Consider the following 25277-nt stretch of genomic DNA (forward strand, 5'->3'; position numbering starts at 1 on the left):
GTCGCAACTAGACAAAGCCCGTGTGCAGCAATGAAGACCCAACGCAGCCAAAAATAAATAAATAAAATAAATAAAATTTAAAAAAAATTTTAAAGAAAATGTACTTGAAATTTAATTTCATCTGTTAATAGCCAATAAAAAATTTAGCTTCTCAAAAAAATCGCTTTCAGAATTGAAATATATGCAAAAGACTTATTCATGAATGCAAACTTCTATGAAACATCCAGTATTTTGTATTTAGCCTCTGACACTCTTTTAAGTATTTGTTCTCACAGAGGGAATCCATAAAACTGTTTTTTTCACTTTAACCCAACCATTTCCCTTTAGCATATTGCTCTCCAGGTTTTATCTATATGTACATGTTCCAGACCGGGGCTCCCTGATCCCAAAGAATTTTATACCATGTTTTTTTAGTCTAAGGAGGCAGATTACTGTGGCCATAGTGTTTTCCAAATAATTCAGGTAGTCTCAGCCATAGCTTGGCTGGAACTGCCACTTTTCCAAGCAACATAGACAATCCATGGAAATATGACTCACTGCCTGAGTCATCTATTTAAACTCTAAAGAGTGGGAGTAGTGGGGTCACTACCCATACTGACAGACATGTTTTGCCTAAGAGGGAATTGAACAGGGACAATGAACTCTTTGGGAAATGCAAAAACTGTCATACGCAAATTCTGATAGAACAGGAAAGCCTCAAATGCCGACTGTTTAATGACAGAAATAAATATTAGAAGTATGACCTGATAACATCGTTTAGCTTTCTCTTTCTATCTCTTCACTAAAAAGAAAAAAAAAAAAAAACCCTCTTTCCCTCACCTTGCCTTTTCCCCTCCTTCCCAAAAAGAACAGTGTGATTTCTGGCCTGAGATGCTAGGATGTTGGGGCCCCTGATGCTTGTGGTTGAAATACTCCAGTCGCAGAAGCTCTCTTGCAGGTTTCCCACGTGTGCAAGGGTTACACGGTAGGTTTCTAAAGTGGGTTCTTTTCTTCCTTTACTTAAGGAGTTTGTAAAAGGGTGGTATGTCCATCTGCATAACAGAAATCAAAGAAGTTAAATGTGATTGATTTTATAAAATCTTACTGCACAGGTACCTTTGTAGGAATGTGGACACTCAAAAGTAGGGCAGGGCTTCCCTGGTGGCGCGGTGGTTGAGTCCTCCTGCCGATGCAGGGGACGCAGGTTCGTGCCCCGGTCCGGGAGGATCCCACATGCCGCGGAGCAGCTGGGCCCGTGAGCCATGGCTGCTGAGCCTGCACGTCCGGAGCCTGTGCTCCGCAACAGTGAGAGGCCCACGTACCGCAAAAAAAAAAAAAAAAAAAAAAAAGTAGGGCGTATCTCAACTCTCTATTTCAAATAAACCACAGCAAGAATAAAAAATACACTTATTCTGGCACACCAGACCCTTCAGGCTTGGTTCCTACCTGACTTCCCAGACTCATCCCTGTGGTGGCCACCACCCACCCCTCCCAACATGCAACACCTGAAACTGAGCACCATAAGTCACTTCTGATCCAGCCTTCCAGGCTGTTTACACTGCTCTCCACATGCAAAGATTTTCTCTACTGTCCATCTGACAAGTAGATTCTCAGTTCTCTAGGAAGTTTTTTTTAAACCCTCAAAGCACTCCCAGGAGAAGTGATGGCTCTCTTCTTAGTTTCCCAAGAAGTCTTGTGTTATGACAACTACACACATTACTAAACTTCTTTCCTGTCTCCTTAAACCATGGCTCCTTTTCTTGTCATTGTGCTCTTAATATCTAGCCCATAGGCACTTAAGATAATTCTTAGGTGAATAAATATAAAATAGAACTTCCTTTTCATGAGGAACTTCCTTTTCATGAGAATTGGTGGCCTTGAAGAGCAAGAAACACATGAAATGAAGACAACCAACATTTTTCTTTTACTATATTCTATCTGTTGAGCATTGTCCTAAATACCTTATTATAATATTTAGTGCTCAAGTCATCCAGTGAGGTAGCTATTGAAATTCCTTAAGTCCCAATGAGGAAATAAAGGTTTAGAGAAAATAAGTAACTTGCCCAAAGAATCACATGTGTAACAAACAGGCAGCCAGAAGAGAAACCCAGGTTTTCTTGCTGGAGTGCCTTGGCGCTTCTCCACATAACAAGCAACAATCAATAAGAGGGAAAACATTTAAATTTTGCTGCCTAGTGCCGAAAGCAAAAATGTTCAGTTTCCAATTCAAAGGTCACTTTTCCTTATGACCCAAACTGGCTCTTTTGAAAGAGTCCTGGTAAAAATATTTCATCATCTATCTTTGCCTCTTGCACATATCTGTAAGCACGGCTGCTCTTCTCTTTGCTATTCTGATTTCTCCTGACGCCAAGGGCAGAGGTCTTTCACCTTTGTGTTAGAAGTTCCAAGTGGGACAAAGGACTACAGTTACAGATGGTGCTCCAGAAAATCTTTTGTCTAATCTTTTTTTAAGACTGACAAATCTTTTTTCGTTTTCATTTAACAAAGATTTTTACTGAGGACTTTCTACATCGATGGAGGTGTTGGATTACAGTGATGAACCAGATGCCCACCAAGATATTACAGCCTACAGCATACTTCTGAAGATCAACAGTTAAGGCAAGCGAAAATCCTTTATATATAGGCTCTGCAACTAGAAGGGTTATTACTCATTCTAGTTATCAATTGGTTTAAAATAATGTTTTGATCCCTTATGGTTCTGCAGATTGACTGTGCTCAGCTGGGTGGTTCTCATCTCATGAGGGTACAGTCAGATGCTGGCTGGGGCTGCAGTCATCTGAAGGCTTGACTGGGCTGGATGTCTGAGATACCCACTCATGTGCCTGGCACTTGATACTGGCTGTGGGCTGGGGGCTCTGCTGAGTCAAGTCATGTGGCCTTCCCATGTAACTCGGGCTGCTTCTTACGGCACAGTGGCTGGGTTCTGAGAGGGAGGGGTAAAACACTCCCAAACTCCACTTTGTCAGGCAGGGCTCCCAGAGGTAGCACGCCAGAGTGTCTCATGCCACTCTCCGCCTTGATCAGCCAGCTCCGACCACAACACCCTTCCTTCTGTACTTCAAATCCTTTTGGAACAGGCTGTTTCCTCCACCTGAAATGCTGTCCCTTCATCCCTATGTCCTGTCTTCACACTCACACCATTTCCTGGGTAACTCCTTCTCATTTTTCAGATTTTAGCCCAAATTATTACCACTTCAAGAGCAGCAAATTTTTTTTCTTGGCCACGCCACGTGGCTTGCAGGATGTTAGTTCCCTGATCAGGGATCGAACCCATGCCCCCTGCAGTGGAAGTGCAGAGTCCTAACCACTGGACTGCCAGATAATTCCAAGAGCAGCAAGTCTCTAAGTAAAGTTTCACCATATGATTCTCTTATTTCTCTTTTAACTTTTTCTTGTTAAATAATCATAGACTCGGGCTTCCCTGGTGGCACAGTGGTTAAGAATCCGCCTGCCAATGCAGGGAACACGGGTTCGAGCCCTGGTCCGGGAAGATCCCACATGCCACGGAGCAACTAAGCCAGTGCACCACATCTACTGAGTCTGCACTCTAGAGCCCACGAGCCACAACTACTGAAGCCCACGAGCCACAACTATTGAAGCCCGCAAGCCCCAACTACTGAAGCCCGTGCGCCTAGAGCCCGTGCTCTGCAGCAAGAGAAGCCACCGCAATAAGAAGCTCACGCACCACAACGAAGAGTAGCCCCGGCTCGTCGCAACTAGAGAAAGCCCGTAGGCAGCAACTAAGACCCAACACAGCCAAAAATAATAAATAAATAAAATAAATAAATTTATATAAAAAAATAATCATAGACTCATAGGAAGTTGCAAAAATTGTAGAGTCCTGTGTACCCTTCATCCAGCTTCCCTGAATGACAGCAGGTAGTAACTATAATACAAAATCAAACCCAGGACATTGGCATTGGTATAATACTGTTATCAGACTACTCTAACTTCTTAAAAACATTTTTTTCTTTTACAAAATTATGGACACAATTCCCATACAGTTTTCCCTTTTATTTGGTAGAGTAGGTAAAGGTAGGTCACAGGTCTTATGGTAATGATGAGCTCCCCTCCCTATTTTTTATGTAAAACTATATGGCCTTAGATAAGAATACTGTTAATATATCTTATATTAACAAATGACTTTTCAGATGTTAATTTTTGATAAAGCAAAACTGACCCACAGGAAAGTACATACTAGATAAAAAAATTGGCAAAAAGAGCAGACACTGAACCTTGAGTATATACTAAGGATGTTGCCAGACAAGAGCAAAGTGATGCAAAGACATAATCCTTTCCTCAAAAGCTTCACAAATTAGAAGCAGGCATCTGAAATGAAGATGTGAGTAAGAAAAATGAGTCAAAAAGACTTCTTATTATTGAGACCTGGAAACAAGTGGCTGCTTTTTGTGTCAGGAAACAGAAACACACTTTGGCCTGAATTCAGATGTTCGTTCTGGTGAACAAAATCACCATCACTGTTTAGAGTTGGACAGAGCTGGAGAATCGTAGGATGGAACTAAGAAAATAAGAGTTGAATTCAAGCAAACAGCACACAGGGGACCCATCTGTGTTTAGTTAGTACCCAAGGGCCACACTTTTCAAAACCTTCTACTATGATGTCACCTTCAAGCCATATGAACACAACATCTTCCGCCTAAGAGTTCCTCACTTCCATCAATGTCACAGCATTTTCCTAGCCAATATTTTTCCTTCCTCCACCTTTGACATCTAGACTATGGATATTTCTCACAGCCACGCATTCTTCTCTCTTTTCGCTAGCCCAACTCAGAGCCTCATTACACTCCTTGTTTAAAAAAAATAAAATAAATAAAAGCATTATAAGGTGAAAGACTTATACGTTTTGAAAAGAAACCATTATATTTAGCTTCCCTGATTTGAAGCCTGTATCAGTTTCCCAAGGCTACTGTAACCAATTACCACAAATTTGGTGGCTTAACATGGAAAACAGTATGGAGGTTACCCAAAAAATTAAAAACAGAACTACCACATGATCCAGCGATTCCACTTCTGGGTATATATCTGAAGGAAATGAAATCAGCACTGCATGTTCATTGCCACATTATTCACAGTAGCCAAAATTTGGAAACAATCTAAGTATCCATCAAAGTATGACTGGATAAAAAAAAATATGGTATATACATAAAATGGAATACTGTTCAGCCATAAAAAGAAGGAAATCCTGCATTTGTGGCAACATGAATGAACCTGGAGGGCATTATGCTAAGTGAAATAAGCCAGGCAAAGAAAGACACATTTTTTGGTAGAAACTTTAGGACATTCTGTATGTGTAAATGATCATATCATCTGCAAAGACAATTTTACTTCTTCCTTTCTGATTTGAATGCCATTTTTTTTTCTTGCCTGATTACTCTGGCTAGAATGCCCAGTACTATGTTGACTAGGAGTCGGGAGTGGGGACTCTTATCTCATTCCTGACCTGAGAGGAAAAGCTTTCAACCTTTCACAAGTGAGTATGCTGTTAGCTATAGGCTTACAATATATGGCCTTTATTGTGTTAAGGTATATTCCCTACATAACCAATTTGTTGAAAGTTTTTATCATGAAAGGATGTTGTATTTTGTCAAATTCTTTTCTGCATCTGTTGAGATGATCTCATTTTTATTTTTCATTTTATTAATTTTATTTAATAAAATTTCTTAATAAATTATTGATTTGCATATGTTGAACCACCCTTGCATCCCAGGGATAAAGCCCCCTTGATCATGCTATATGATCCTTCTAATGTGCAGTTAAATTCCGTTTGTTAGTTTTTTTGGTTTTTTTTTGCAGTATGCGGGCCTCTCACTGTTGTGGCCTCTCTCGCTGTGGAGCACAGGCTCCGGACGCGCAGGCCCAGCGGCCATGGCTCACGGGCCCAGCCGCTCCACGGCATGTGGGATCTTCTCGGATCGGGGCACGAACCCGTGTCCCCTGCATCAGCAGGCATACTTTCAACCACTGCACCACCAGGGAAGCCCCTGCTAGTATATTATCAAGAGTTTTTGCATCTATATTCATCACAGATATTTGTCTGTCATTTCTGTGTAATGTTCTTACTTGGCTTTTTAATCAGGACAATGCTGGCCTTGTAAAATGACTTTGGAAGTGCTCCCTCTTATTCACTTTTTTGGAAGAGTCTGAGAAAGATTGGTGTTATTCTTCTTTAAATGTTTGGTAGAATTCACCAGCGAAACCATCTGGCCCTGGGTTTTTCTTTGTTGGGAGGTTTTGGTTTACTGACTTAATCTCCTTACTCATTATTGGTCTATTCAGATTTTTGACTTCTTTATGATTCAATCTTGGTATGGTGTATGTTTCTAAGAATTTGTCAGTTTGTTTTTATCCTATTTGTTGGTGTATAACTGTTTATAGAAGTTTCTTGTGAACCTATTTCTGTGCCATCGGTTGTAACTTCTCCTCTTTCATTTCCAGTTTTATTTGATTTCTGTTTTTCTTTCTAGCTAGTTTTGTCAATATTGCTTATCTTTTCAAAAAAAGTTATTATTTTCATTGTTCATTTCTTTTGTTTTTCTAGTCTTTATTTCTGTTCTGATCTTATTTCCTTCCTGCTGATAACTTTGGTCTTAGTTTATTTTTCTTTTCCTAGTTTCTTGAGGTATAAATGTAGCTTTTCTGAGATCTTTCTCATTTCTTAATGTAGGCATTTATCTCCATAAACTTCCCTCTTAAAACATCTTTTGCTGCATCTCATAGGTTTTGGTATGCTGTGTTTCCATCTTCATTTGCTTCAAGATATTTTTTTAAATTTCCCCTTTGTTTTCTTCCTTAACCCATTGGTTGTTCAGCACTGTTTAATTTCCATATTATTATTAATTTTCCAACTTTCCTCCTGTCATTGATTTTAAGTTTCTATCACTGTGGTTAAAAAAGATACTTGGTATCATTTTAATCTTCTTAAATTTACTAACACTTGCTTTGTGAGTTATCATATGATCTCTCCTGGAGAATTTTACATGTGTACTTGAGAAGCATGTGTATTCTGCTGCTGTTGGATGGAATGTTCCCTACATGTCTGCTAATCCATTTGGTCTAAAGTGTAGTTCAGATCAAACATTTCTTTGTTGATGATCTCTTTATTGTTGAAAGTAGGATATTGAAGTCCCCTACTATTATAGTATTGTTGTCTATTTCTCACTTCAGACCTCTTAGTATTTGCTGAATATATTTAGGTGCTCCAATGTTGGGCACATATATATTCACAACTGTGATATCTTCTTGATGAATTGACTCCTTTATCATTATATAATGACCTTCTTTGTCTCTTGTTATTGTTTTTGGCTTTAAGTCTATTTTCTCTGATATAAGTATAGCTAGCTCTGTTCTCTTTTGGTTTCTACTTGCATGGAGTATCTTTTTCCATGCCTTCACTTTGAGCCTATGTGTGTCCTTAAAATTGAAGTAAGTCTCTTGTACTCAGCATACAATTGGGTCTTATCCAGCCACTCTATGCCTTTTAATTGGAGAATTTAATCAACATACGTTTACAGTAACTATTGATAGGTAATGACTTCTTTGTGCTATCTTGTTAATTGCTTTCTGGCTATTTTGTAGTTCCCTTGTTCCTTTCTTCTTCTCTTGTTGCCTTCCCTTGTGAATTGATGATTTTCCATAATGGTATGCTCTGATTCTCTTCTCTTTTGTGAATCTGCTGTAGGGTTTTGCTTTGTGGTTACCATGAAGTTTACATAAAACATCTTACAGATATAATAGTTTATTTTACACTGATAGCAACTTTGCATACAAAAACTCTAACCTTTTACTCCCCCCTTTTATGTTTTTGATGTCACAATTTACCTCTTTTTAAAAAAATTTATATATTTTTGGCTGCATTGGGTCTTCATTGCTGTACGCGGGCTTCCTCTAGTTGCGGTGAGCGGGGGCTACTCTTAGTTGTGGTGCGCAGGCTTCTCATTGTGGTGTCTTCTCTTGTTGCGGACCACGGGCTCTAGGCATGCAGGCTTCAGTAGCTGTGGCGTGCAGGCTTCAGTAGTTGTGGTGCATGGGCTCAGTAGTTGTGGCACACGAGCTTAGTTGCTCCGCGGCATGTGGGATCTTCCCAGACCACGGCTTGAACCCATGTCCCCTGCATTGGCAGGCAGGCAGATTCTTAACCACTGCGCCACCAGGGAAGCCCACAATTTGCCTCTTTATATTGTGTATTTATTAATAAATTGTAGCTATAGCTATTAATTCTCTTGTCCTTTAACCTTTATACTGTCCTATAACTTTTAATACAGCACCATATTACAGTATCAGAGTATTCTGAAGTTGACTACATGTTACTAATTAGCATCCTTTCATTACAGCTTGAAGAACTCCTTTCAGTATTTCTTGTAAGGCAGGTCTTGTGGTGGTGAATTCTGTCAGCTTTTGTTTGTCTGAGCAAGTCTTTCTCTCTCCTTCATTTATGAAGGACAACTTTGCTGGACAGAGTATTCTTGATTGGCAGGGCTTTTTTTTCCTTTCAGCACTTTGAATGTATCATCCCACTCTCTCCTGGCCTGTAAGGTTTCTGCTGAGAAATTCACTGATAGCCTTATGCAGGTTCTCTTGAAAGTTATAAGCTTTTTTTCCTCTCTTGATGCTTTTAAGATTCCTTGTTTTAGATTTTTAAGTTTTATTATAATGTGTATTGGAGAGAATCTCTCTAGGTTGATTTTGTTGGGTGGCCTACAAGCTTCGTGAATTTGGAGATCTAAATCTCTGCCCAGGTCTGGAAAATTATTAGCCACTATTTCTTTAAATAAGCTTTCTGTCTTCTCTTCTCCTTCCAGAACACCAATAATTCACAAATTGGTTCTTTGGATAGTACTCTATATATCATGTAGGCTTTCTCATTCCCTTCCATTCTTTGTTCTTTGTTCTCTCCTCTGACTAGGTAACTTTAAAGTTCTTCTCTTCTGTCTTCTGACTGACCTATTCTGCTACTGATGCTCTTTATTATATTTTTCATTTCATTCACTGTATTCTTCAGCTTCAGAATTTGTTTGGTTCCTTTTAATATTTTCTCTTTGTTAAATTTCTCATTTTGTTTGTGTACTGTTTTTCTAATTTTGTTGACTTGTCTTTGTGTTTTCTTTGAACTCACAGAGTTTCCTTAGAACAGCATGTTTGAATTCACTATCAGATAAATCACAGATCTCCATGTCTTGGGTTGGTTACTGGAAGATTATTGTGACCCTTTGGTGGTGTCATGTTTCCTTTATTTTTCATATTCCTTGAAGTTCTGCATTGCTGTCTTCCCATTTGAAGTTAAAGTCACCTCCTCCTGTCTTTATTAACTGGCTTCAGGAGATAAGTATCTTCCATCAGCCCTGCTAGTGATTCTGAGGCTTTCTCAGACCTCTGGTTACACCTGATCCACACTTCTTGCTCCCTCTTGTGGCAGAATCCTTAAGCTTATATGCCTCCCCTTGATCTGCAATGCATCAAACCATGTATTGGCTGCCTCCCTTTTGTTTGTCAAAGGTGGCCCTAAAGCTCACTTGTGGTCTCTCCCTGGCCTGCAGATTCAAGCCTGCATTCTTTGTGTGCTTGAATATCACTCACCATCTGCCAGATCTTGCTCTCACCACTGCTGCTGGGAGCACACACAGGGAGCCAGCCACAGGGTCAGGGGGTTTGTGTGGGTGAGGCATACTGAGCACTGGGGACACCCGTGCACCCGTTGGAGGATCTGCAGGTGAGGCATTCCCAGCGGCTTTAGGGCAGGCTTCTTGAATGTGGTTAGCAGGCTCTGTGTCCCTTTAACACCCTCTGAGGGAGCTATGTGCCATTCTCCATCTCTTCCTGCCTCTCAGTCATGCAGTTCATGTTTCAGTACTCTGGATGTGGGGAGAGAGAAAGGAGCTCCTTTGGCAGCCTCCCGTGAGCCACGTGTCACTCACAAGCTCTCACTTTCCCTGAGAGAAATCACAGGCTGAGATCTCTCTTGGCCCTAAGCTGTGTCCCCTTGTGGGGAGGGGTGGTGCAAGTCAGGTCAAGCTGTTCCTCTCATCCTCTCAATGCTTCCAAACTCAGAGTTTTTTTGCTCCAAAGGTGTGCTGGAACTTCTCATCTGGAAACCAGGACTTGTACAAAGGCTCTATGGTCTGTGGGTGATTGTCTTAGACAGTGTTTTCCAGGGGCTCCTGGACCAAGGCCAAGGTGGGCTGGAGCCAGTTCACAGGCTACTGCAGGGTCCACAGCCAGGACCCAGGTCTTTATCCCTATTAATTGACTCACGGGGAAGCAAGACTCCTCTTAGGTTCCTTGGCATATGATGCTGGATCCCATAGCTCCCAAAAAGGTGCTTTTGTCTGTGCTTGGATGCCAAATTATGTCACTGAGGGAGAAACAAAGATGTCTTATTCCGCCATGGGACTGATGTTACCCCTCAAGGGTTTGTTGTTTTCATCTACATTTCTTTGAGACCGTGCACTTTCTTTCTCCTGAATTTCTTCTTTGGGATTTACTGGACCATGTCCTCTGCCAATTTTTCCTTGGAAGTGATGGCATTTTCTTCCATTTAAAATTCTTTATATATTAACAATACCAATTATTTATAATAAATATGGCAAATATTGCTCCCAGCTTGTGACTTTCAATCATGTTTATAGTGCTTTTTGGCTTGTCTTTTTATAGTCAGAGTATCATTTTCTGGTGATATTTTCCTTTTTCATCATGTTTTCATGATGGTGTAAACTTATGGCACATTTTAACCACCTGCCGCCAGAAGGATCAACTTTGGAAGAGACCAATTACTGGGAAAAGGGATGCGTTATCAAAACAGAAAAAGAACTGTATTTTTAAAAATGCAAAGTATTAAAATCCTGTAAGAGCCCTTTATAAGAGCAATGCAAGATATTCAATGTACATCAGAGTATACACTTCACAACTGTCCATCCTCTGCCCCATCTCAGCCCGGAAAATCCTGTATTGATCTATGTGGTCGGTTTGGCAGCCAGCATAAAGTGGAAATGCAAGAATCAGCAGGATCAAGTCCAAGAAGAATGAAGCCAGATGGCTTTGTCTTTTCACGCTGGGTTCTACGTGTACAATAGGAATTATTACACTGTTTAACCATTCTTACAAAAATTAATGAGAGTTTTCAAAGAAGTCCTTTTTTTAAAGTGCAGAAATGATCTTCAGTAGTCCAACTAGGAGATGATAAATTTATAGGCACTTTAGACAAGATGACTCCAGTCATATAAAAGTTTAGTTTTATTATAGGCACTTTATGCAAACATTCAGTACTTTTTGCTACTTCTATAATCTTTTAGCAAGGTAGTCAGTTACAGTCTGAATAAGAAAATATAAAAAAAATTATACACTTTATTAACAAAATCTACTTTGAATGATTCTATAAATTTTATAATGCAATTAAAGCCATTACTTTTCTCCAGTTGATGCTGTTTCTTTCTGTTCCTTCAATTATAGTCCCTGAAGACTCTGAACTGGGTGGAATGATCTTCCACTGCAGATGGAAATGTTAAATAAGTAACTCTACATAGTTTTCCCAGGAAGTGTTCACTTTTTAAATTTTGATTAAATGCCATATTTTAACACAAATAGTAGGCAACATTTAATAGCTCATATGGTCACAGTTCACTAGCGCTTTGCTCCAGCCTGGACACTGACCATGGAGAAATAGATGCCTTTCTGTGCCAGCAGCTGCTGGTGTGTGCCATGTTCCTTGACTTTGCCGTTCTGAAACACCACTATCAAGTCTGCGTTCTGGATGGTGGAGAGGCGGTGAGCAATCACGATGCAGGTGCGCCCTTCTTGGGCTTTGTCCAGGGCTTCTTGGACAATCTGTTCAATAATCACACAAATTAACTCTGATCATAATAATCCACTCCCTTGAATTTCCCCTCCATAACAAGCCTCACAATTAATTTCTCCAACGATACCTGCTTCTTTAACAGTGGTGTCAATGGAATATAACATAGATTTTACAAAGCAAGGGATCTGTCATATCAGAAGAATACTAAATCCTAATTTGGTTTATCTCAAAGTTATGACTGTAAATACAGCCTATGCAATCATTTAGAAGCACTTAGTAGTGTGCCCAGCCTTGTGGCATCCTTCTGGTCTAGCACTGCAGTAAATACAGGAAGCCTGAGCACAGGCCAAACACAGCCTCCTTGAATTTTGGTATTTTTAAGATTAAAAAAACTCAGAATGAGTTTATCTTTCAGATACCGGAACACTCAACTTTTTCTCAAACTGCAAACAATTGCTAGTATTTACCTTCAAGTACAGTCAGCATTTAACATTGTTCTGTGCTTCCACTTTTTTATATAGTTGTTGAGGAGATGCTGCCAGTAGAAATGGGACTATGCCTCCTGAATGCAGCTTCTTAGATCAATACAAAGTGATCCGGGGCTGATTTGTGGAGCACAAGCGTTATAAGACTAATCTGCCTTGTTTCATCTTAGTTCTCTTGAATGACAGCTACTGAAAGTGTTTAAATTCCACTGAAAGTAACAAAACTCAGTATCTGACTGAATTTTGTTCTCTACTGTAGAAGATAGAAGCATAAATTTAAACCTTTTAAGGGACAACTGCTTCAAGTGTGAATGAGTCCACATTAAATTCTTACCTTTTCACTTTCTGTATCCAGAGCTGATGTAGCTTCATCCAGAAGCAAAATATGAGGCTGTCTAACAAGGGCACGAGCTATTGCAATGCGCTGTTTCTGGCCACCAGAGAGCTGAGTTCCTTTGTCTCCTACTCTGGTGTTATATTTCTGTAAATAGGGTTTTGTTATTATGAAAAGTAGAACTGATAAATTTCTAAAATAGAGTTTGCTTGCAGAAAATAGGATAACCACTTCCATATACACAAAAAAGTTTAGGTTCAGAAGCTAAGAATGGGTTGAAGGAGAGTTAAACAACAAAAACATAGCTCTAAATGGCAGGATTAACCTCTCTTCTTGAAAACAGACATTTGGGTCTTAAAAGTTATGCTTTAGTGTAGACAAGCCAACATATTTATGAGGAAGATGACTGTTGCCATGTGAGGCTCTTCCAGCCTTCTGGTTTCATTGCATTTGGGACAAAGATTGGTAGGAGGAAGGAAATTTGATTTAACAGGCTATGCATAATAAAATAATTGAAACTCATTTTATTTATAACCAGCAGGTAATGCTCCCTGCATTATTTTAAAGTGAGGAAGGACGCAAGAGGGAGGGGATATGGGACGTATGTATACGTATAGCTGATTCACTTTGTTATACAGCAGAAAGCAACACACCATTGTAAAGTAATTATATGCCAATAAAGATGTTAAAAAAATAAAATGTTGATTATGATATCCTTTTAAAAAAAATAAAGTGAGGAAGGGAAGAAATTCTTGGGATGCTAGCCTTTTGTTCTCTGTTTTTATAAGACTATCTCCAAAGCTTCAACAATTTTAATGGATGCTAAGAAACTCTATTCGATATCTAACTTGAAAAGCTGAAATCTCCTGATTTACTTTTGTTTTCAGAGTTCTCCTGAAATTTTTCACATATTGTTTCCCAGAGTAGGTAATGCTCACTAAGTATCCAATATGACAATAAGTACAGGAATTAATAGGGTATGTAGGGGAGAGCAGAAATGTAATATGTAACCTAAAAAAAAATATTATTTTTTTATTTTCAGGTCCTTGCCAGGCTGAAATGTTAGTCAAACTGTGGGCTCTGATTCTGACATCCAGAGTTTGACTTTAAAATTCACGTTCTACTTCCTACACTGTTGGTGGGAATGTTAAGCTGGTGCAGCCACTATGCAAAACAGTATGGAGGTTCTTCAGAAAACTAAAAATAGAATTACCGTATGATCCAGCAATCCCACTCCTGGGCATATATCCAGACAAAACTATAACTCAAAAAGATACATGCACCCCTATGTTCACAGCAGCACTATTCACAATAGCAAGACATGGAAGCAACCTAAATGTCCATTGACAGATGAATGGATAAAGAATATGTGGTACATATATACAATGGAATATTACTCAGCCATAAAAGAGAACAAAATAATGCCATTTGCAGCAACATGGATGCAACTAGAGATGATCACACTAAGTGAAGTTAAGTCAGAAAGAGAAAGACAAATACCATTATGATATCACTTATACATTTCCGGAATCTAAAATATGACACAAATGAACCTGTCTACGAAACAGAAACAGACTCATAGACATAGAGAACAGACTTGTGGTTGCCAAGGGGGAAGGGGGGAGGGGAGGGATGGAGTGGGAGGCTGGGGTTAGCAGATGTAAGCTATTATATATGGAATGGATACACAACAAGGTCCTACTGTATGGCACAGAGAACTATATTCAGTATCCTATGATAAAGCATAATGAAAAAGAATATTAAAAAAATGTGTGGGGCTTCCCTGGTGGCGCAGTGGTTGGGAGTCCGCCTGCCGATGCAGGGGACACGGGTTCGTGCCCCGATCCCGGAGGATCCCACATGCCGCGGAGCGGCTGGGCCCGCGAGCCATGGCCGCGGAGCCTGTGTGTCCGGAGCCTGTGCTCCGCAACGGGAGAGGCCACAGCGGTGAGAGGCCCGCGTAACGCAAAAAAAAAAAAAAAAAAAAAAAATGTGTGTGTATGTGTATATATATATATATATATATATATATATGGCTGAATCACTTTGCTGTACAGCACAAATTAACACAACATTGTAAATCAACTATCCTTCAATTAAAAAAAAATTCATTCTATGTATAGGGTTGCCTGTTTTTACTTGCTATTTCTGGCAGCCTTAGTTCTATGGCACTCAACATAGAGCTCTCCACCTGCAGGTGGAGTAAGCGAGCCCAGGGGAGGTTCCGGCAGATGCTAGGAACTGGCCCAACCCAGAGCTGCAGCCATCCGGGAGGCCAGAGCACTGGAGTGAGTCTCATGAGGGTGTAGAGGTTGCTAGGCTGCACTGCCACAGTATCGACCCTGTTGCAGCAGATAAAGGCAGGGCTGTACCCCTCAGAGGAGGAAACTAGACCAGCCCCCTGCAGGGTGAGGTAAATCCTAGTGCGAACCACTCAGGTGAAGAATTAGGTCCTTGGACAGAAAATAGGACTTAAGTGGTTTTGCCTTCCCTTTCCAGGTCTAGACATTGAGGAAAAGACTTATGATGTCTACAGGTGTGCTCTGTAGACAGAGCCCAGAGCCCAGAAAGGTAGGTCCCGGTGGTAGACAAATGTGAGAGGGACAAGGGATATTTCATAAGCTAGATAATAATTACTCTATTTGCCTTTGTTAACCCCTAGCCCAGTGGTTCTCAAACTTTACCTGCATCAGCATCACCTGGGATATTAAAACACAGATTGCTAGACCCTACCTCCAAGTTTCTGATTCAGTAGGTCTGGGGTCAGGCCTGAAAATCTGCATTTCTTATAAGGTCCCAGGGGACGCTGATGTTCTGGCCCACGCCCAGACTTTGAGAACACTGACCTCGCCATGAGTAAAGGGAATTAAAGTTACATGCTTTAAATGTTCTAGCCTTGGGAAGGGCCAATTATCCACAGATGGTCTAGAAGGCTAAAGGAGGGGAGGGGACAACGCCCTTCCCTGGGGCCTATGATGTGTGGTGACAGCAGTTATCCAAAGAAGAGCCTCCAGAAAAGGAAATCTTGGGAGAGGGTTGGGGCCATAAGGCATTGCCATCTTTCCCCATGAGGAGAGGACCCTCTCCGCCAGTTTCAGGCTACTGAGCTTTATTTTTTAGGGGGGCACTTCCTTAAAATAAAGAACATAACTTATGATAATGGGGGGCAGGTGGGTTAGAGAAGATAGGTCTAGATTGCAATGCAAAATACAGGACCTAAGAGGCTTAAGAGAGGGCAAGAGGTTCCATTTATCTAACTTCCTAGGAGGAATTCAGAAGGCATCCGTGGGACAACAGCCCAGGGAAGGTTTCAATAATCAGCCCTACAAGCAGAGGTTGGGGCACATGGAATGTGCAGTGGTGAGAGATGACACTCCAATGGCTCAGCCTTACTCAGAGCCTTCTTTCTGGCATGGGGCCAGTTCCCTGGCCTGGCCTGACTCCACAGAGGGAGGTTTGAGGCTTGGGGGAGAGCAGCAAGGAGGTGGAAGGAAGGAAGGTTGGGAGAGAAATGGTGGGGGAGGGTCACTCTTGCTTCTGTGGGCCCTGCACCCAGACTTGGAGGGAAAGGCCTCCCAGGCATATGTATTTTCCAGTCAGGCTGCTCACAGGGAGTGAGTCGGGTGATCAGGTAAACCTCACGTCCACTGGGGATGGGAAGTGCGGGCAGATGCTTGTATACAGGTGGACGTGTGTTTTAGTTGCTCATTTCACCTTTGGGATCCAGCCCTTTAGAAATCACAAGCATAGGTCAGGGGGGCTGCCACAGGCTCCGAGCCACCTTATTTGGAGAGAGACTTACATCAGGCAGCGTCTCGACGAAGGGGTGTATGTTGGCCTCCTTGGCTGCCTGCACGATCTCCTCCTGTGACACGACCCGGCTGTTGTCCCCGTAGGCGATGTTCTCGCCGATGCTACAGTCAAACAGGATGGGCTCCTGGGACACGATGCCCATGTGTGCTCGGAGCCACTGGACATTCAGGTGCTTTATTTCCTTGCCGTCAATTAGCTGAAAACAAGAGATCATCTTCAGAACCAGCACATTTTTTGAATATAGCAAAATTAATATCATTATTTCATACATTAAGATTGCCAACTTATTATGAGACTTTTGTTGTTGTTTTCAGTTTAGATTGTCAAGGTTAATTGAATAAGGTCATAATTGTATGCTTTGAGGAACCATCATATTTCTTCTGTTTTAACCCTATGCATGCAGTAGGCAGAATAATGCACCTCTCCTCCATCCAAGACATCCATGTTCTCTTTCATGAAACCTGCGAATGTTATTCACAAGTGTCGATGGAATTACGATGTAAGGTTGCTCATCAGCTGATCTCAAAATGACGAGGTAACCTTAGATTATCCAGGTGGACCCAACGTAATCATAAGGGTCCTTAACTGTGCAAGAGGTGGGCAGGAGAGTGTGTATCACAGTGGAGCAACATGAGAAAGACTCAACAGGTCATTGCCGGCTTTGAAGATGCAGGAAGGGGCCACGGGCTAGAAAAGGTAAGAAAGCAGATTCTCCCCTAGAGCCTCCAGAAGGCACAGAGCCCTGCTGACACCTTGACTTTAGCCCAGTGAGATCCACTTCGGACATCTGCCCTCCAGAATTTGTAAGATAAATTTGTGTTGTTTTATCCCACTAAATTTGCTGTAATTTGTTATAGCTGCCACAGGAAGCTAATAAAATGCATTCTAATGCTGCGATGTATTCTGGCATCCTTATTCTTATGTATTGATTTTTCACAGGAAAAGTAGCCACCATTAGATTGGAAATAACTAACTGCTATACCATATAATAGGTTTGTACGTCACGTTTCTGATCTGACCTGTTAGTTAGGATCAAGTTTTTGAGGACTTAAATGAAACAGAAGTGAGCGTCGAAAGGTGGCTGTTATATCTCTAAATCGTTGTTGATCTTAGGAATGTGAATTAATGTCTCTTAGTTTCTTTGTGTGTAAAATGAGAATGATAATTCCTAAAGTCACAGAATTGAGGATTAAATGAAGTCATGTATGAACCCTACTGAGCACAGTGCTGGGCACAGGGTATGTGAAGGACTGTCTGCGATTTGGATCTGACCCAAAGGAGCTGGAGGGAGAGGCTGCCCTTTCTCTAGTGACCTGTCTCCCCTTGGATTATCCTGCAGAAGCCTGGGGCGTACCCATGCAGCCTGGCCGATAAAAATCCTTACTCTCTGATGCAGATGTGTCTGCCCCAAAGACCTACCTTGCAAGAGAACGCTGGCATTCAAGTGAGAGCTGTTCATCCTCGCTGAAGAAGATATCAGTGACTCAGCTTCGAGCTTTTATAATAGTGGTGATGAGTATGTTCTGAGCTATATATACACTTTGAATCCCGTGTACCTGGCTGGGTGCCTCTCGGAGACAGCTGGCCAGGGGTAGGGTACAGTCTTTGCTGCAGGAAGACAGCTTCTGTTTGTGAAGCTGGCAGGAGCAAGGATGGGTGGAAAACACACCCATGACCTTATTAGTACCAAGTCCGGTTGCCATGGAGACTATTCCAAGCATCTATGCTCCAGGCTTCCTCACAGTGTTAAGTGAACGTGGGAAGTAGAGAGTGAAGAGAGGCAGGAAAAACCATACAAGGATGTGGAGAAACAGCAGATCTTGTTAGATGGAACAGTGTGAAAAACGGAAATCTGAGGAAAGAAAGAGTAGTTTTTAAAAAAAACTTTTTTCCAGGCTTATAGCCCTGGGAGAAAAAATAGACACTGTCAAACGAATACAGTCAGACAAATATGACTGATCCCAGCAAGTTTTAATGAGTTTCTCCATCACACTGCATACAAGAAGACGCTTGGGCCTTCCCTGGTGGCGCAGTGGTTGAGAGTCTGCCTGCCAATGCAGGGGACGTGGGTTTGGGCCCTGGTCTGGGAAGATCCCATGTGCCGCGGAGCGACTGGGCCCGTGAGCCACAACTACTGAGCCTGCGCGTCTGGAGCCTGTGCTCCGCTACAAGAGAAGCCGCGATAGCGAGAGGCCCCTGCTTGCCACAACTAGAGAAAGCCCTTGCATAGAAATGAAGACCCAACACAGCCATAAATAAATAAATAAATAAATATAAATCATATGGGCTTCTAAGAAGACCTCTGCTTAAAAAAGAAAAAATAGATGACGCTTGGGCCTCCTCATCCCCACGCTATACACATCAACTACAAACTACTTAAAACCTATGTTTGCTGAAGAACCCTTTCCTTAGGAGAAACACGTTTAGAAGACCAAATGTAAAAAGATCAATGCAGAGCTTCTTTGGCTGAGGCATGGGTGGCCGGCTGAGGGAAGACCAAGGAAGTCCAGGGAGTCAGTGAACACTGCTCAAAAGATACTGGTCCTGGGACTCCCCTGGCGGTCCAGTGGTTAAGACTCTGTACTTACAATGCAGGGGCTGTAGGTTTGATCCCTGGTTCGGGAACTAAGATCCCACATGCTGTGTGGCACGCGGAAAAAAAAAAAAAAAAGAAAAAAAAGGATACTGGCCTAAATACTTAAAGTAACACATTGACAATAACAATGAAAGGCCAAAAAACAAACAAATAAACAAAAACAATGAAAGTCTAAATTAAAATGACGAGCTATCTCTATTCTAAACTTAAATCTACTACCTGATTTCAGTAGCACAATCAAATGTTAAATATGTATTATCCTGCTGTATGTATTTACTCTGAAATGGTAATCATAGATAAAATATTGAGCATTGACTATATTATAGGTCCTGTTGTAAGTACACCTCATGCCCTCTCTCGATTAATATTCACGACAACGCTCGCGAGGTTAATGTGGTTTTAATCCCCATTTTACCGATGAGGACATGAGCAGAGTTAAGTCACTTGTGCAAGGTCACACTCAGTGATTGAGGGAGCTCGGATCGGACCTACACATTACAGGTTGGATTTTAGCAACACAGTGTCTCAGAATTGAAAAATACTTTGTCTTCCCTCAAAAGTGCAATGTCTCCATCTTAGCCCAGGCACCCACTGGGTAATACCCAGACAACAGGCTGATAACTGTGTCCTAAGGGGGAGAGAGGACTCTGGTGGCAGCGCATAGCATGGGCTGGCAAGGGAAGAAAGGAAAGGTCAGGCGAAGACTCAAACCAGAGTGAGTCTCAGTGAAGCTAATGAACTTAAGATTCAAGGACGCCCATTTGCAGGCAAATGCTGGGAGCTGAATGGTGTTCTGGATGGGAGAGAGCCCAGGTCTTCTGGGTAAGCATTTAGGATAACCTGCCTAAAAAGGAGAGGGACCAGAATCTTTAAGGTTTCAATATTTTGTTGTGAATTTTTCTCATTTGAAGGAAATATTCACTTTCGTATCTAATTGTGTGTTCATAACTTTGTATTCTTTCAAGTAGAGTCCCTGAAATTGTACAACTTTCAGGCCCCACCAAACTTGGAAACTCCACTCTCTGAACAATTCCATAGCTTGGTTTTGCAAGACTCGCCACAATTTGATCTAAACCTTTTAAAGTTATCAGTTCAGAGGTTCTCCTCTCTGGTTGGCATCAGAATCACCTGGGAAAAATCATAAAAATGAAAAGGCTAGGCCCTGACCTTCGTAAATGAGCCGGGATGGCTGTGTTCTCTATTAGCTCTCTAGGCCATTATGATCCACGCCAGCTTGAGAACCTCTGCTCAGGTCAATGTTTCTCAGAGTGTGATTCAAGGCTCGTTGATGGGCATAAGGATTTCCCGACCTCCTCAGGGTCAAGTCCTTGCTTCAAATGATCATTATGATCAAATGATGCTCAAATGCATAGACTCATTTTTTATGGCAACAAGAACTAATCACAGGACTTCCCTGGCGGTCCAGCAGTTAAGACTCCATGCACTTAGGGACTTCCCTGGTGGCACAGTGGATAAGACTCCAAGCTCCCAATTCAGGGGGCCTGGGTTCGATCCCTGGTCAGGGAACTAAATCCCACATGCATGCCACAACTAAGGAGTCGGCCTGCCGCAACTCAGGAGCCCACATGTCACAACTAAGAAGACTGCACGCTGCAACTAAGGAGCTGGCAAGCTGCAATTAAGGAGCCCACCTGCCACAACTAAGACCTGGTGCAACCAACCAAATAAATAAATATTTAAAAAAAAGACTCCAAGCTTCCACTGCAAGGGGTGTGGGTTCAATCCCTGGTGGGGGAACTAAGATCCTGCATGCCATGAGGTGTGGCGAAAAAAAAAAAAAAAATGAAAGAACTAATCACTAATAACCTATTAACTGAGTTATTCAGGGTCACTAATTGATATTCATAAACAAAACTTGGCACATTTACTAATGTTTATTGAGGGCACTTCCACTAAGAAGTCTGGCTGCTGTGGAGCACTTGGCGGTATTTCGAAGCTCTGGTGTAAATGCACAGGAGCAGATCTTCGTATTCCCTGCAGTGGAGGAGGACACTTTGTTTTCAGGGCATGATCAGTGTTGTCTTGAGATGGTTACTGTCCTATACACTCAGCATTCATTTCCATATTCTCCCGCGTCTGTCCTTCCACTTATCAAGGGAGTGGAGGACTAAAAACTGTTTCCCAGGCTCGCTTCTTGTTCTAGAAGTAACTGAGGTTCTACCAGTGAGATGCAGTGTGCAAAATCTGGGAGACAGAGGCCATGGTAAACCAACACCTGTGTTTCGGCAGACGTTTTTACAACACCCAGACTCTGGTCTTGTGTCTTCAGGTTTGGAGCAGCTGTGACACCGGCATAATTTCCTACAACCTCCTGGCCACAGGACCCCAGCTGAGATGCTGTGATTTGAATGTTGGGAGTGCTGACTGTTACTTTTACTTCCATCTTCCAGCCCTTCCAGTGATTCTGTAAGCACCAAATTCCCCTTATTGAATATGTATCTGCTTGAAATACCTAGAGCAGTTTCTGTTTCCTACACTGAACCATAACTGATACGGTCCATGTTTTAAATTTTGCTCCCCTTGTACTTATGAACATGGAGAATAATCATTAATTTCTTTACTTCCTTCTTGTCTAATTACTGCACGTATGTTTACCATTGTTGTTTTCAACTCCAACAGTATTAACACCAAGTGTTTTTTCCCACTACAGTGACTGTGAATGTAGTAAGGGTGAGGGGGGAGAATTCTTTTGGTCTTTCCTAAGTGGGTTATAATCAAAAAAGTTTGAGAACCATTACTCTAATTAAATCTGCTATTTCAGCCAAACTGGCCTGTATGCTGCATTGGGAACAAATCAATCATCAGCCACAGCTCACGTTCTCTCTTTCATCGAAAGATGTCTTGACTGCTCACCCTTACAGCTTTATGCTACCAGCTCTAGTTATCCCTTAAGAACTAGCTCTAGGCCTATCTTCTTCTTTAATAGAACTCATGGAAGGATACGTCCCATCTTTTCAGTTGAAATCCTTGAGGACAGACACCATCCCCTATAACTCATTAGAGCTCAACATTTAACACACTGTTTAAGAAATGTCTCTTAAGGACCATGATCAGTGTCTGAGAGCTAAAATTTCCTCCTCTGATTGCTTCATGTGTCAGCAAGGTTTTCACTGAGAGTTCTCTGTCCAAACTTTAACCACAAAATTGAAGCATAAAGTCAGAATTCACAGAAGATATAAAACAAGGTAGTACAAATAAGGAAAAAAGCTTAAGGAAGAACAAAGTTTCCACAACTGTCAAAGAATCGACTGAGTAAAGGCATCACTGTCTGTGAATACAATAAGAAATATTTATGGTAACTGTGATTACCGTGGGGAAGTGAAAAGGGCCCTGGCCTACAGGATGAAAACTCTATTTTCACATCAATCATTAACGCAAGTAGGGCCCACATAGAGCTGGCAGGCATCGGTCTGACTATACAAAGTAGGTGTCCATCGTGGATGGGCAGTGCCCAGGCCCATTCCAATTGTTGAATATTTTGAATAGCACCTCTGAGTTTGACCAGTAACTCAGTGCCTACATAATGAAAATGTTTTCCTCTAAATTTCATTCCTTCCTAGTTTGATTCTTTTCCTAGTCCCCATTATAGTCATTTAAAAATCCACTACTCCCGAGAGTTCCCTGGAGGTCCAGTGGTTAGGACTTCGCGCTTTCACTGCCATGGCCCGGGTTCAATCCCTGGTTGGGGAACTAAGATCCCACAAGCTGTGCAGCACGGCCAAAAAGTAATAATAGTAATAAAATGTCACTACTCCCTTCAAGACTCCTATCTCATTCCCAGTACCTAAGACAGTCCCTGACAGGAACTCACTGACAGTTTATTGAAAGTTGCATGAATAAATTTGACCCTTCACTTACTCTTTTAGTTCAGGAAACAGAAGAGAATCTCTCTATGTTCTTTATCTGTTTCCCAAATTTGTTGATCTCACTTTTTTTTTTTTCCTTAGAAGGTGTTTGAATTCCCTCTCTCCATCAATGGTTTTACCTCATCCTCAGCCATAAAAATGTTCAAGATTCCCCAGGCTAGACATCTTCCCTGGGCTCTGCCTCCCCATTTTTATTTTCCTTTCCTTCTCCTTTGATCTAGCTAGTCTACCGTTGGCCCAGTCTCCATTTCCCCCCTAACCACACCTCAGCCATGCTCAACAGTTTCCTACCACCATCACTTCATTGAGAAGACTGTGAAATGTCAGAAGCAGCCCATTAATTGCCAAATCCTCCCATGTGTTTTCAGTCTCCGTCTTACCCGATCTCTCCATGGCATTTGTCAGCGCCGACTACCTTCTCCTTGTTGAAAACCCTTCCCATCCCTGGCTTCCATCTTACTAGTCTCTCTCAGCACCCCTCCTCTGTCTTTCTGGCTTTTTTTCCTGCATCTGCTCATGTAAACTGAGACCTAGCCAGGGGAAGGGGGATGGCTGGTAAAAAGGCTGCTTGCAGAGGAAGATAGAGTGGCAGGGTTGAGGGAAAGGCTGGAGAAGTTGGCTGGGGCAGTGGACACAGCTTGGAGACTATATCTAGGATGTCAGACTTTAAGTGGGACCATTGTTTAAAAGTTTGTAAAGCCATGGCTTATAGTTGAGAATTAAATACATCTAGGCAGGGGTTTCCCTGGCAGTCCAGTGGTTGACACCTTGCCTTCCAGTGTGGCTTCGATCCCTGGTCGGGGAGCTGGGATCCCACATGCCTCACGGCCGAAAGGCCAAAGCATGGAACAGAGGTAATATTGTAACAAATTCAATAAAGACTTTGAAAACAGTCCACATCAAAAAAAAAAAAAAATCTGAAAAAAAATACATCTAGGCATTTAGAAGATGAAAAACTGAAATGAGCTGAATAAGAAAGTGTGCTCAGAAGGACCTAGAGATTATGACACTAAGTGAAGTAAGTCAGACAGAGAAAGACAAATATCATATAATATCACTTATACGTGCAATCTCAAAAAATAATACAAATGAACTTATTTACAAAACAGAAATAGACTCACAGACATAGAAAGCAAACTTAGGGTTACGAAAAGGGAAACATGGCAGGGAGGAATAAATTATGAGCTTGGGATTAACATACACACACTACTATATATAAAATAGATCACCAACGAGGACCTATATGTTCCCTATAGTATAGGGAACTCTACTCAGTATTCTGTAATAACCTATACAGGTAAAGCATCTGTAAATGAATGAATATATGTATGTGTATAACTCAATCACTTTGCGGAATGATTTACAACACTGTACATCAACTCTACTCCAATAACATGTTTTTAAAAAGAAGAAAAAAAGTGTGCTCACCACTGTTCCAGCCAAGGGGTCGTAGAACCGCTCCAGGAGCTGGACCACCGTGCTTTTCCCACAGCCGCTGCTGCCCACCAGGGCCAGCGTCTGGCCCTTCTTCACCTCGAGGCTCAGCCCCTGAAGCACTGGGATGTCTGGTCGAGTGGGATAGTTGAACACGACTTCATTAAATGTCACATTTCCTTCCACTGTATTCTAAAATCAGAACAGTAACAGTAAATTTGATGGCTGCAATCCTGAAAATTCACAATAGCCAACCCTCTCTACCGCCAGGTATCAGAAGGTAGTGAACTTGTACTACAGGCAGGCTTCATTTGTCACTGCTAAAATGTAATACATAAGATCGAAAAGGGCCAGTGTTTTCATAGCATGTCTCGTTAACACAATACAAATGTGAAAACTCAAATCTGTTCCCCAAGAATAGGGTAACCTACATATAATAAAACCTGATTAGCAGGATTTGTGTATAAAATGGGCAGTATTTCTACATGTGTGGCTTTGTTCTACAGAAGTACTAGGCGTTAACGTGTATTATCAGCATTTACTAAAATGAACTAAAATGACAGAGAAACTTTCATTTTATTACCACCAAATTAAAAAAAACACAGATTTTATTAAACTTCCACTTAGAATACTAAAATTCATCAGTTAGGAGCAGATCATATAATTGAAACATCAAACTGACCGGCTTTAGGCCTTCCGTGCTGTAGCTGTCGATCACAGGGGTTTTTTCAATGATCATGATGACGTGGGCTGCTGACATTTTGGCCTTGGCATAGTCAGGAGCAAATGAACTGACCTGTCCCACAGCCATCGCGCCGAAGACAATGGCTGAGAACACTCTGCCAACGACAAAGACAAAACGTGCAAAGAGTTAGGACTGCATTGCTAGAAAGGTGACACTCCTACACCCAGAGAGCAC

The 25277-nt window shown here is 41.7% G+C and overlaps 1 protein-coding gene across 2 annotated transcripts in view; it reads right to left on the bottom strand.

Annotated features, from left to right (window-relative positions):
* Nucleotides 1–11224: 11224 nt before the first annotated feature.
* Nucleotides 11225–25277, bottom strand: part of ABCB1 (ATP binding cassette subfamily B member 1) — a 108158-nt gene continuing 94105 nt past the window's right edge. For both annotated transcript variants that reach the window (XM_082632743.1, XM_082632744.1), the window contains 5 exons: nt 25041–25197; nt 24353–24550; nt 16431–16637; nt 12629–12775; nt 11225–11838 (listed from right to left, as the gene is read on the bottom strand). In XM_082632743.1, coding sequence (XP_082488869.1) covers nt 11635–11838; nt 12629–12775; nt 16431–16637; nt 24353–24550; nt 25041–25197 — 913 coding nt within the window. In that variant the 3' untranslated portion in view covers nt 11225–11634. The remainder of the gene's footprint in view (nt 11839–12628; nt 12776–16430; nt 16638–24352; nt 24551–25040; nt 25198–25277) is intronic.

Source organism: Mesoplodon mirus (assembly GCF_964341445.2).
Source record: "Mesoplodon mirus genome assembly, chromosome: 9".
NCBI lineage: Eukaryota > Metazoa > Chordata > Mammalia > Artiodactyla > Ziphiidae > Mesoplodon > Mesoplodon mirus.